The 12,028-nt window shown below is 42.7% G+C and overlaps 1 protein-coding gene across 3 annotated transcripts in view; it reads right to left on the bottom strand.

Moving 5' to 3' along the window:
* Nucleotides 1-4,476, bottom strand: part of RBM26 (RNA binding motif protein 26) — a 52,594-nt gene extending 48,118 nt beyond the window's left edge. For 2 of the 3 annotated variants that reach the window (XM_088540279.1, XM_088540280.1), the window contains exon 1: nucleotides 4,328-4,476. In XM_088540279.1, the coding sequence (XP_088396405.1) occupies nucleotides 4,328-4,398 (71 nt within the window). In that variant the 5' untranslated portion in view covers nucleotides 4,399-4,476. The remainder of the gene's footprint in view (nucleotides 1-4,327) is intronic. The other variant, XM_088540282.1, reaches the window with a different exon arrangement.
* Between the last annotated feature and the right edge of the window lie 7,552 nt (nucleotides 4,477-12,028).

Below are 12,028 nucleotides of genomic sequence, written 5' to 3'. Positions count from 1 at the left end.
TGAAACATCCTGGAAGCTGGTGAGCATTACTGGTAGTACAGTACGCAAAACCTATGCGGAAAGGAATGCCCACATTTTTTAAACTTATTCCTATTCTTTCGAGATCTTCAGGTTACTACAATATTACTTACAACATTGTTAAATCTCTCTGGTTTACTGGGTTTAAGTAACCAGGTGAAAATAATTAACTACTAATCTAGCACCTGTTAAGTAAAATCCAAATATTATAAAAACATCAGGTTTTATTATGAAAGGTTGGGAAAATAAAACGAAAGAATGATGCTGGAAATGCAAAACCAACACATCCTATTTATTTCACATAGAATATTCTAATGATATGCAAATATATTCAGAATATTTTAAACAATTTGGATTCTATTCCCTTTGTCATAAATAGTTACAGCACCACAATCATTTACAGAATTAACCAATGCAAAAAATTCCTTTCCATTTTAATGAGGTATGCTCAAATAGCGCATGAATACTGCTTTAGTTCTTTTTTTGTTCCTTTTGTCTTCCCTACTAGTCTGATTTAGTAAACAAACAAAAAACTAAAAAGTTAATGTAACAAAGATTAAAAAAAAAAAATGTGGCAGAAGATTTTAATTAAATTTATTTTACACTAAACAGTTAAAAACAAGATACAGCTCCACCATAAAGAATTAGGGCAAGGGGGACAAAAGATTCACCTACACATTACAATTACTTACGGGGCAAAACGTACAGTGCAGCATTTGTACAAAAGAGCATTTTTTTTTCTACAGGTGGAAGCTCAAACAAAAAAAAAAAGAAAACGTAAACACTGTACCTCCTTGGAACTTTGCCAACCTATATTCTCATGTTTTAGCAAGTATTAAATGCTAAGCTTATATAGAATCTGGAACAGACATACAGCAGGAAAAAAAAAAAGAAAAAGAAAATCCATTGCATTAGATACAGCTCTCGGAAGACTTTGCTAGTAAAGAAATTAGAAGTTACAGACATTAACATTTTATTCCAACTTTAACATTACTTTCAGATACTTTACTCACAAAAGATATGCCACGGATAAGGTGAAAGCACACAGCAGAAGAAAGTAAGTATAGTGCAGTCTGTAATCAGTGAAGAAAAGACAGATGTTTTCTTTACAGAGCTGGTTTGAATTATACACGCAAGGCAGTTTTACTCAAATACAATGCAGCCACAGAGGAGAGAGAAAAAAAAAAAAAACTGTTACAAGCCTCTACCTTGGAGAGCTGCAGAAAGTTGCTGAAGAATCAACTACAGCTGGAGCCGCTAAACTCTGGTGTGGTGGCGTTTGTACAGTTCCTGCCTTACTTCTCCATAACCAAGACAGGGGTGTTTGTATGGAGGATTACTGAGATTTTGCCAAATGCAAAAGTACCAAAAACATCCAAAAAACACTATTTCCATAACCTCCTTCCCATTCAAGCATTCCTGCCCATGAACAGGATTTCCCAGAGGCACCACAAGAAAGCAGTCTAACAACCAATAGTGCTCAGCCCATGGAGCTATGTAAACCAGTATGCTGAAAAGTTAGCATTCTTGACAATGCTTTAAAACGGTTTGAATATAAATTTTTGTGATGAAATGAAGTAAGCTTTACAAATATTCTTTCTAATCCTAAGGTATGTTTGTATGACAGCCTTTGAAACAGGTTATTGTTAGTAACTGCCTTACTCCTGAAAAATGGGCACCTGGAAAACGCAGGCATGTTCCAATTACCGAGGCTACTATCTAGTACAGAAATCTAGATCTATATACAAGTCTACATACAAATGTACATACACATCTTCTTAAATATATTATCTTCCTTACAACTACAAAGGCAACATTTCCACAGGTTTTGAATACATTGATCCAATAGGATGTCTTCCTGAATGTAGTTTGAACCAAATTCTGGTTCTATCATAATATAGCTAAAGGTTTCTAGAAGAGCAATAAAATCAAACAGCAAGACCATTTTTGCTTCTTTAAAAGAAAAGTTCAAAAATATTTTCGGGCTATGGTGACACCTCCAGGTGACCAGCACCTAGGTCATCCTTGTGTCAGCATTACCCCATCAGCAGTTACTTTATAAGCTACATACTATAAAGTCTGCACATAGCCAGAAGTCTAAGACACACATTTTATATAACCAGAGCAGAAAGAGTCCCAATAGTAGTGACATCAACAGCCCTCTACTAATTCCAACATTGATTGGAAGAAGTTGCAGAAGCAACTGCACAAAACTGAATGGCAGCTACTGGCGGTTTGTTTCCTCCAAAAACAAAGATTTCAGAGTACCCTCCGGGTCAGCAACTCAATCCCACACAAAGTCTTTTTCCAGCCTAAGAACCACATTTGAACTGCTCACACAATACGTCAAACTTAAGGGCAACAGGCTGGCCATTCTAGTGCCACAAAGCAGAAAAAAAAGCACTGTTTCCAAAAGCTGAAAAACCCAATTTCATCCTTCACGTGCTGACTAGTGCTAGCAGCCTGCAGCCTATATTAAAACAGATATATATTGAATATATTCAAATATTCAAACAGATCCAGCAACACCGAACAACTTGTGTGTGTTACCAGGATATGAAATTACCATCATACATCACAAATTAATGAGGTTGAAGACAGACTGAGGAACCATCCTGACTTTCAGCTTAATGGTGTCTGATAAATTTTTGATAATTTTCGGAGAATCGATACAAATCTGTTTTACAACAAACTGGTAAAGTAAAACTTAAGCAGCTGGCACACAATTAAGAGACCTGCAAAATCAAAAGCATTGACTAGATTTACTCAAGAAAACGAGGAATTCTGAAGCCCACTGAAGCCCTGCTGCAAATGTCACAGGCAGATTTCCACTTTTAGGTTTCTCCTAATTTGACAGTACTTGTAAATATCAATCTCCAATTGCTGATAAACTGTAAGGCCAGTGTGCAGGACCTATCACTTCAAATTACCAACATCTGCAAACCACAACTTCTTCTCAAGTTAAAAATTACCTGTCCCAGCTCTCTGGAACCACACATGTTAAATATTTATATCAAATTGCCAACTGCCATTAACAGAACACACATGCAAGAAAGCATTTCAGACTAACAGGAATCACAGTGCATCAGAGAACTAGTAGGCTCTACTACCACAGAACAGAACAAGCTTTGTTGTTGTAACACCACCTTTTTCACACAAAAGGAAAACTCATTCACCTCTGTGCAACTGCATCTTTCCATTTCACAAGATATATTTTATGACTAAAGAATAAATAACAATATATATACAAAAATAATAGAAAAGCCATCACAGTTCTATAGGCCTGGTGCAAAGCCCACTGCAGATGAGGCTCTAAAGACATGAAAAGCAAATCTCAAAACTATCACAAGAAAGCTATCCTAAAAAAAAAAAAAGTTTCCGCTCTTGAGCCTTATTCAAATTATCCCAACATAAGCCACACAAACTGTACACATACATTCTTCAAATATAAGCATTAGAACTGCCTTTTATCCCTTTCAACAGTGTTGCAGCCAATGGTGCTCAAACATCTCAGAAGTGAGTACAATTCAAGATCTCATTACATCGATTTGAGTCAAGTTCCAGCAAATAAATACACTTATGTTGAAATGGTGCTTGTGGGTGACCTGTCACGTGTATGCCTTAGTCCAAGGAGTCTGTACAGACTCCATACTCCCAGAAAATGAAGCCCTTAACACCTTGATTCCACCCCAACATTATCCAGAGAAGCAGACATGCCTTTTTACACGGACCAGGAGGAGTCCCAATTACTCACAAGAACATTATGCATTGAGGCCAAACACGTATTTGCACACAGGCAAATTATCCTGCTGGGCTTTGCCTCCCCAGAGCCCTTCAAAACTGATGTAACTCTTATTTGGGGAGAGGGAAACTCCCGAGGGGCAGCTCCACAACAACAGCGGGAACGAGGCGCCAGGGGCCCGTGGAAAGCGCTCCCGAGGGGATCCCCACACACAAAGGGCCCGTCCTGGGCAAAGGCTCGGGACGAGGGGTCGCTGCGAGGGGGCGGGCGGCCGCTCTCAGGCACGGGCCGCGTTGCCTCCCGCCCGCCCCGCGCTACGGAGGCGGCGCCAGCGATGCCGCGGTCGCTAGCGAGGGAGGGAAGCTGAATCCTTAGGAAAAAGAAAAAAATAAAGGTAAAAAATAAATAGACAATACTGCCTCTCCGGCGAGAGAAGCGCGGCGGGGGGGAGGGGGGGGCGCGGGGTCCCAGAGAGGAAGGTAAAGCCTCCTCCCCCCCGCCCGCCTTTACAAAGAAAGGCTTTATTTGTTTATGTTTATTTATTTTCGGAGTGGGGAGGATACTCACATGGGCTCCAAGGTTTTGCTGAGCCAAGATTTCAGCGCCTCGAAGTTTTCTATGATCATTTTAACCACCATCCAGAGCGGCCCGGGCCCCCCGCCTCCCCGGCAGCAGCGACGCGGGCAGCAGCGGCCTCCGCGCCGTTCCCCCCGCCGCGGCTCCCGCGACCGAGGCCGCCTCCCGGTGCGGCCGCCTCAGGCCCCGCGCTGCCAAGGGGGCGGAACCAGCCGAGCGGCGGCGGCTGCTCCCTGCGGGCCCCGCTCCTCTCGGCCGCCGCGCGGCTCCCCGCGGCGCAGGCGGCGGGAGGGCGGCGGCAGCGCCGGGGGCCCCGACACGCGGCCCCCGCGACTGCAGCGAGACACGGAACGAGCTACGGGCCAGCGGGCAGGCGAGCGGGCAAGTAAAATGGCGGCGGCGCGCTGTCGCGAGAATAAGCAGTCTCGCGAGAGCGGGCGGCGCGCCGGGAGCGCGGCGAGGCGGTGCCCGCGCACGCGTAGTGGGCGGTGGCGGGGGGCGGGAGCGTGGTGGTGACGTGGAGGGCCGGTAACGCGGAGGGAAATGGTGATATGAGCGGCGACACCTGCGGGGACATAAACACTCATCATGTAGGGAGAGTCGTAATAAATACCGGTGTTTACAGGGCTGCATGTTCGTATAGACTGCCCTCGTCCGCCCCGGGTCAGCTGGCTGTTCATGAGGCGAGTTTGTCTCGCTAAGTGCAGTGAACACCCCCCTCCAAAAAAAAAGGTGTCTCGGGAAGCTCCTCATCTGTCCCTGCTGAGGTTGCCGCTGCCCAGGCGAAGCGGGTTGGCATCCGGGCAGCCAAAGTCGTCCCAATGACCCGCCGGTTCAGCCGGCGCTTCTGTGAGGGTTTCTGGCTATAAGGTGTATTTTGATTTCCTCGCGTGGTGGGGAATGGCGTCTGGTTCTGCCCTTCCTGTAAATAGCCTGAAAACCTCCAGAGGCTGCGATTCTCTGTAGACTGCTGGACGTTTAAAATGGCATAAAGCTAATAATCACCAAGCTTGTGGCATTCTGTGGCCGCTTTAAGGTAGTCACCAGGGCTGAAAGTCCATCTGCGAAAGCAGAGGAGCAGCACTGGCAGCTACCAGAGTCCTGAGCTCCCCCGTGTTGGCCATCGCAAGGAAACTTTGGGTTACACAATTTTCATGGATTTCTTTCCGTGAAAACCAGGACTTAGGGAGAAGGGAGGCTCCATGTTGCAGTTTTCCCAGGTTTGAAACCAAGACGTATTGGAGGTGTGCATTTAGGGCCAGGAACTTGGGGCGCCCCAAAGTTTCTTAGTCTATAATTAACTCCCCTTGAACATGTAATAGGGATCACTTAGCTTGGGTTTCGGGCTGCTCCTTGAAGAGACAGGCACGCAGGAATTAGGGACTGTGATAAGAATCTAAATTTCTTCTATCCTTTAATCCTCTGTGAAAACCAGGACCAATGGCAGTAATTCAGGCAAACAACATTAATAGCGCTCTGTGAGTCTGCGTCATTTTCATCTTCACACCTAACTTTGATCCTTGAATACACAACAGCCAAGAACAACAACAAAAACACAGTATCTAAGTCTCCTACCCATAAAATGTGATTTCTTAAAATGTCCTGAGTTCCTCAAAGCAGCAGATATGTTTTCTTATATATTAGCTTTAGGCTCGTTTTGTGTCTAATTTGCAGCATATTGTCTATATTGAACTCAATATATGTGATGTCTAAAGATAATAGGCTGTATTTACTCTTTATAGCTTCACACAGTTACATGAGGGCTGAATGTTGCCAACATTCTTGCGAACGAGACAGACGTTTCCATCCTTCCTGAGATTTCTGAATTTTTATTTCTCATTCTGAAGTGATTCTTTGCTAAAGCCATTGGAATTTTGCTCATTAACGGTCTTTGTCAATGAATAAAGCCAGTGTTGTAAATGTCGAAAAAGTTTCTTTGAAAGGTGACATTTTCTTGAATATTGGTGGGTTTTTTTCTTATTTTTTAAAATTTTAAAAACAAACCCTACTTGTTGAAGAGAGATACTTTTGGGCACCTCTATCTTTTTACCAAACTTTTTCTACTTTTTCAGTCACGTATATGGTTATAGGGTATAGGGTTTATGTCACATATATGGTGCTAGTTTTTTTTTTTTTTTTTTTTTTTTTTTTTTTGCTTCATGTGAGTTTTATTTTTGAAAGGTCTCAGAGTGGCCTGTAGCATTATGAAGTTCTTCAGCCAGATCTGCAAATGCTTCATCTGATTTAAGCATTAATTTCTGATTGTAGGTCTTCTACTAGCATTGAATGTGAGTTTAATTTTGTATCATGGATGTAATCCATCAGTTCCAGGCCTGGGGATCCTAATATCTTTCTGAATTGAAAAGGAGTGAAAATATTACATATTACAGAGATAGCTATGGTCTGGATGAAGGTAAATGCGTGGTCTGGAGATCAAGGCTTCCATGCAATGGAAGCCCTGCAATGTACCTCCCACGGCCCCTAACATCAGAGTCCTGGCTAAAATAGCTGCTATTTGTGGAAGGTGATGACAGGGTCAGTGAAACTGGCTGGCACCTGAACATCTGTACAGAACAAGAATGTTTTTATTTGTTGTTCAGATTTGGATTTTGTACTTCAGTTTCGGTTAGGTTTAGGTTTTGGTTTTGCTGTTAGGTCCTTGTTTCCCGTCTCTAGAGATGGATGCCTGTGTACTGTGCGTCTTTTGCACAGTACACAGACATCCTCCTTCGCTTCCCCTGATTCCTAGGGACCCAGGTTTCTCCACATAATTTAAGCTCCTGAGGCAACCAAGGCTCTGTATGTTAATGCTGAGAAGAGACTATGAGATCTTAGATGAACTGTGTTACCTTCAGATATTCCTCATCCACTACAGAGCGCATTTCACCTCAGGTGGTCTCAGTATGAGCTCTGGGGAGGCTGCTAGGGATCTGATCCAGACCTCACAATTCACCCTTCCATCCTGCGCAGGTAGCAAATGCCGCCCAATTTCCAGGCACCTGAAAGCTGCGGCACCAGGAGACCTTTTTGTGTGAATGCACGTACCAGTGCTTCCAGAGAGCTGCAGGTTTTTACCATTACTCGACCTTGTTTTGGCCAGATCAGTGCTCTTCTGAACAGTCAGTCCTTTGCTTTTTTACTTCTGCATAGTGAGGGGAATCCAACTGAACCACTGGCACTTAAAAACTGGGACTTGACAGCCCACGTGGTCTGTGATGTGGGAATGTGACCCTCCAATTCTGAAACTACGAATAGCTGAAGCTGTGGGTATTAGAGGACATTTCCATGGAAATGGTATTTCTGTGGGACAGAATTAAGTTATGGGATTGTATATCATTCCTGTTTTTTTTCTGTTACTGCAGGAAAAAAGGCGACACCGCTGGAAAAGGGTTTGGCAGAATGTCCCAAGCCAGATAGTTCTGATGCCAGGTTTTCTGTCTCTTTTTATCCCTAAAATCTGCTAGAGTTGTTGCATTTTGTTCCTTTATCTTATTTATAGGCACTAAATTAAGCATGTGCTTTTATATTTAGGATTAACAGATTTGTCTTTTGTGGGATGCTTCCATATTTAAAATTTCCAGGCGAATACATTAGTGAATATACAGCCCTTGAAAGGGGCTGTGATCCTGCCCTTCCTCTGTTTTCTTATGTAAGGGAGGATCGGTTTTGTAAATCATTCAGTCACTATCCATGGCTGAAAATCTCTCTGTAAATTTTTATTTTTGTTGATGCTGATTTATCCCTAGTAATAGACACTGGTTCTTCATTTTCCAGACACCTGAACTGCAAGTTTTTGTGAAGCTGATGCATGTAGCGTTTAGCCTGAGTTTGTAAGTCATACAGCTGAGTATTGCTTATAAAACAGATGTTAATACTGGTTAGACAGGTTTTCTCAAAAGCCAAGGCCAGATGAGCTGAGAATCCAATGGATATGCTCCTTGCTTTGTTGTCATTGTTTAAGTGCAGACACGTTACTAGCAGTGCATATTTCACAGCGAACATCACACTTCTGAAGCCGTATTACACTCCCAAGCTCTTTCGTGCATCTCCCAGTGTCACTGCGCTTTGAAAAGCCAGACGGGCCGGTTTTGCAGCGAGGGGTGCTCGCGGCAGCTGGAGGTAATGAGGGGGCAGCTTGTTGTGGATGGCTCTGCTGCAAAACGCCGCGGGCAGGAGGCGTGAGAAGGGCCCAGGGTGTGATTAATGCCTCCTCTTCCTCGCAGAGTGACATGGGGCAGGACGAAGCTCAGAGCGCTGCCCCGTGTCGCCGGCGCGTATATGGGAACGGTGGACGTGGGGATCTCGATGTCGCCCTTCCTGCTGTGCAGAGTGCCCAGACGACCTTCCCAAGGAGCTGAATTTCAGCAAGTGCAGAGCAAGAGGGTTTTTCCAAGCCTGTACTTGTGCAGGTTCCATCACCCTCGAATCAGGGCATTTCTGAGTCACGGTGTGAACCCCGTTCTTCCCCGGAGCTACCTCAGCTATCTGTGATCACAATCGAGCTTGTAGTAAATGAAATGACAATCATGGGTGACAAATTGTACACGAATCCATCCAAGTGCGTCCTCTTACCTTGACACCAGTAATTTATCTTTAATTATAAATAAAGTTAAGTAAGCATTTCAGGGAAAACCGCGTGCCCGCCACCTTTTAAAATGGCCCTGTGTGTCACTGGGCTGGCGAAGGCAGCTCCGCACAGCAGCTGGATGCGCCCTGTGTTCAGGGCACTGGAATTCCGGGAATTCCAGGAATTCGGAAAGGTGCTTCCTGGAATACTGGGCTGAGAGCTGCATCATTTGCAGTATCCGTTATACTCCTCAATAAACCTCCGTAAACCTCAATAACTCCTCAGTGCGGAATCAGGGATAGTGAAACAGCAAAGTCTTGGTGGTGTAAGTTCTTCCTAGAGAAATATAACTGAAGTACTTCTCAGAGTATGAGAATAACTCTTTCTTTTATTTCCATTAGCTATTTGGGGAGGAGGAGGGAGAATTGTTGGTTTTACAGATTAGCCGATGAAAAAGGATATAATATTGTCAAAAAAAGGTTTATTTAAATATTTCTTATTAAGAATTTGTTTAAAATATGACATTATTTTACTGTTTTAAGATTGGCCACTACAGAGATCAGATTTTCTGTAACTGGCTGGATCATTACAAGTTACTTTAGTATTACAGATATTGAAAAAGTGTGATCATCTAATACACAAGGAAACTTATTTTTCAGCTGTTGGATCTTGGAGAATATCTTATTTTGGGGAGTTTAGAAATAAAATATATATTTTTTAGAGATTTGAGTTTCCATTTGAAATACCCTTTATTTTTTCTCTTCAGTGAAGCTGAAGAGAAATCTGGTGCTTTACATTTTTATGGTGTTCACAGTGCTGGTGCTCACAGGCCTCATCCTTTATGCTGCCGTTAGGATTTGTTCAGGTTAATACTCCCAGAAAGCCAGAAGAGGGAGCACAGATATTGTTTCTTGTTGACTACTCTGTAGGGATGGCTTTGATTATTTGTCATAGAAAAAAAACATTGAATTTATTTTTAGAAGAGACATTCTAGAAGACTTTCCCGCCAACCTCATTTTTATGTGATTTAATGACAGCAAAATTAAGAACTGGATGTTTGGAAGAATCTAGAAGAAAAAATCACAAAATCTGTTTGTGCTTTTAGCTGTTAATGCTGCTCAGAATGAGTTTCCCATTGTAGCACCTTTTAGATTTTGTTTTTTTTTTACAGTTCCTTGTGCAGTACCTAAAAAATTTGAAGCTTATCAAGATAAAACTGCACTAGAAATGTTTGATTCACTTTAGTCTCATAATAGAAAGTGTCTTTAAGCGTGTTACCAACCCTTTCTGTGGTGAGTTGTCATACACATAATTTGACTTTAGCTCATTTACTTTTTCAGTAAAATTATTAATGTATTAAAAACATTATTTTAAATACACCAGGGGTATATGAAGTTTCCTCCAACTTTTTAATAGTAAATGTTGTTCTTTCTCATACTACTTAGATATTCCTGATTTTTAAAGAAAGGCTTCAGAAAACGAGCAGTGACGAATTGCACTCTGATAATCATTTCTACTGCCCAACCTATTTAACATAGGAGAGTCACACTGTTTTCCTAAGACAGGAGTTGTATGAAGCCCTTTTAAGGAGTTCATGATTAAATTCAAATGTGGAAGATCTCCGGAAAAGGAGACTCCACAGTCTCTCTGGGCAGCCTGTTCCAGGGCTCTGTCACCCTCACAGGAAAGAAGTTCTTCCTCATATGGAGGTGGAACTTCCTGTGTTTCAGCTTGTACCTATTACCCCCGTCCTGTCACTGGCCGCCACAGAGTAGAGTTTGTCCCCATCCTCCCCACAATCACCCCTCAGGTACTTGAACATGTTGATCGAATCTCCTGCCAACCTTCTGTTCACCAGACTAAACAGGCCCAGATCACTTAGTCTTTTGTCATACAATAAATGCTCCAGTCCCTTAATCAACCCTATTGCTCTACACTGGACCCTCTGTAGAAGCTCCACATCCCTCTTGTACTGTGGAGCCCAGAACTGGACACAATACTCCAGATGTGGCCTCACCAGAGCTGAGGAGAGGGGCAGGATCACCTCCCTCGACCTGCTGGAGACGCTCCTCCTAATGCAGGCCAGGAACCCCTTGGCCTTATACACTCCACAAAATAGAATTACTTTGGCTGCTATGAAAACAAGACAGGGAGAACCCTCCTTACCCTGGGTATAGTATTTGCTGTTGTGTGGATTCTGCCTTGAGAAAATAGTTCCCAACACTGCAGGGTGGTCAAATTCACAAATCCTTTCTGCAGCTCACATCTACTGTATTGCTGTTGAAATCACAAGAACTAGAGCATTTGGAGGGATTTTTTTTCTGTTCATCTCTCTACTGCAGTTTACAATGGGGAAGAGGAGGAGAAGGGAGTGGGGAAAGGGAAGAGAAGCAATCTGACCTGGTCTGATCTATAACTTCTTTTGTCTCTAAGTTATGTTAGCAAAATTCCCTTTTTTCTTTCTCTCTGTCCATCCTATCTCTCAGTATGTGGTGTATCAGAAAGAGAGAAAATAAATGAATTAATAAATAAATAAACAGCTCTGTAAAACCCTTCTCTACCCCTGTGAGAGGGCTCTCCCAAAATACTCATGGGACAGCTCCAGCGACAGACACTTCTCTAAACAGACACTCCAATAACAGTGTGAAGAGCATGGTAATGGCTAGATCAGGCTCAGATGAATCACATCTCACCTCTGCCACGTTGTGCTGCAAAATTGAGGTTGGTATTACTTTTTCTTAGGTAGTTACCACTATATTCACTTTATAGAGATATATTATTTGATGTAGATATATATTTTCTGGAGGGGAACTCGGCAAAACACACACATTCTAGGTGTGAAGCTGAGAGAATTTTAGATATATATATTTTTTGGAAATATAAAAATTAAATATGATTTGTACACAAATATTTGACATCTTTGTTAACACACACAGTAATAAATCGAGGAAGTTGGTGGCTCAGAAAAAGTTGCCTGTGTTACAAGGTTGAAACTAAACACTTGCATCACCGCTCAGTAAATATGTAGTTCAACTAAAAATAGAAATTAGTCTCATCAGCAAAGGGTATCCATGAGGGAATTATACTGCCTATAAATACACTACGGTACCTGTGGATTAATTAAA

Source organism: Tinamus guttatus, unplaced genomic scaffold (genome assembly GCF_059628265.1).
Source record: "Tinamus guttatus ecotype Peru unplaced genomic scaffold, ASM5962826v1 Tinamus_guttatus_pri_ptg000058l, whole genome shotgun sequence".
NCBI lineage: Eukaryota > Metazoa > Chordata > Aves > Tinamiformes > Tinamidae > Tinamus > Tinamus guttatus.
The sequence above is the reverse complement of the archived record's forward strand: the minus strand, read 5'-3'. Positions and strand labels throughout refer to the sequence as shown.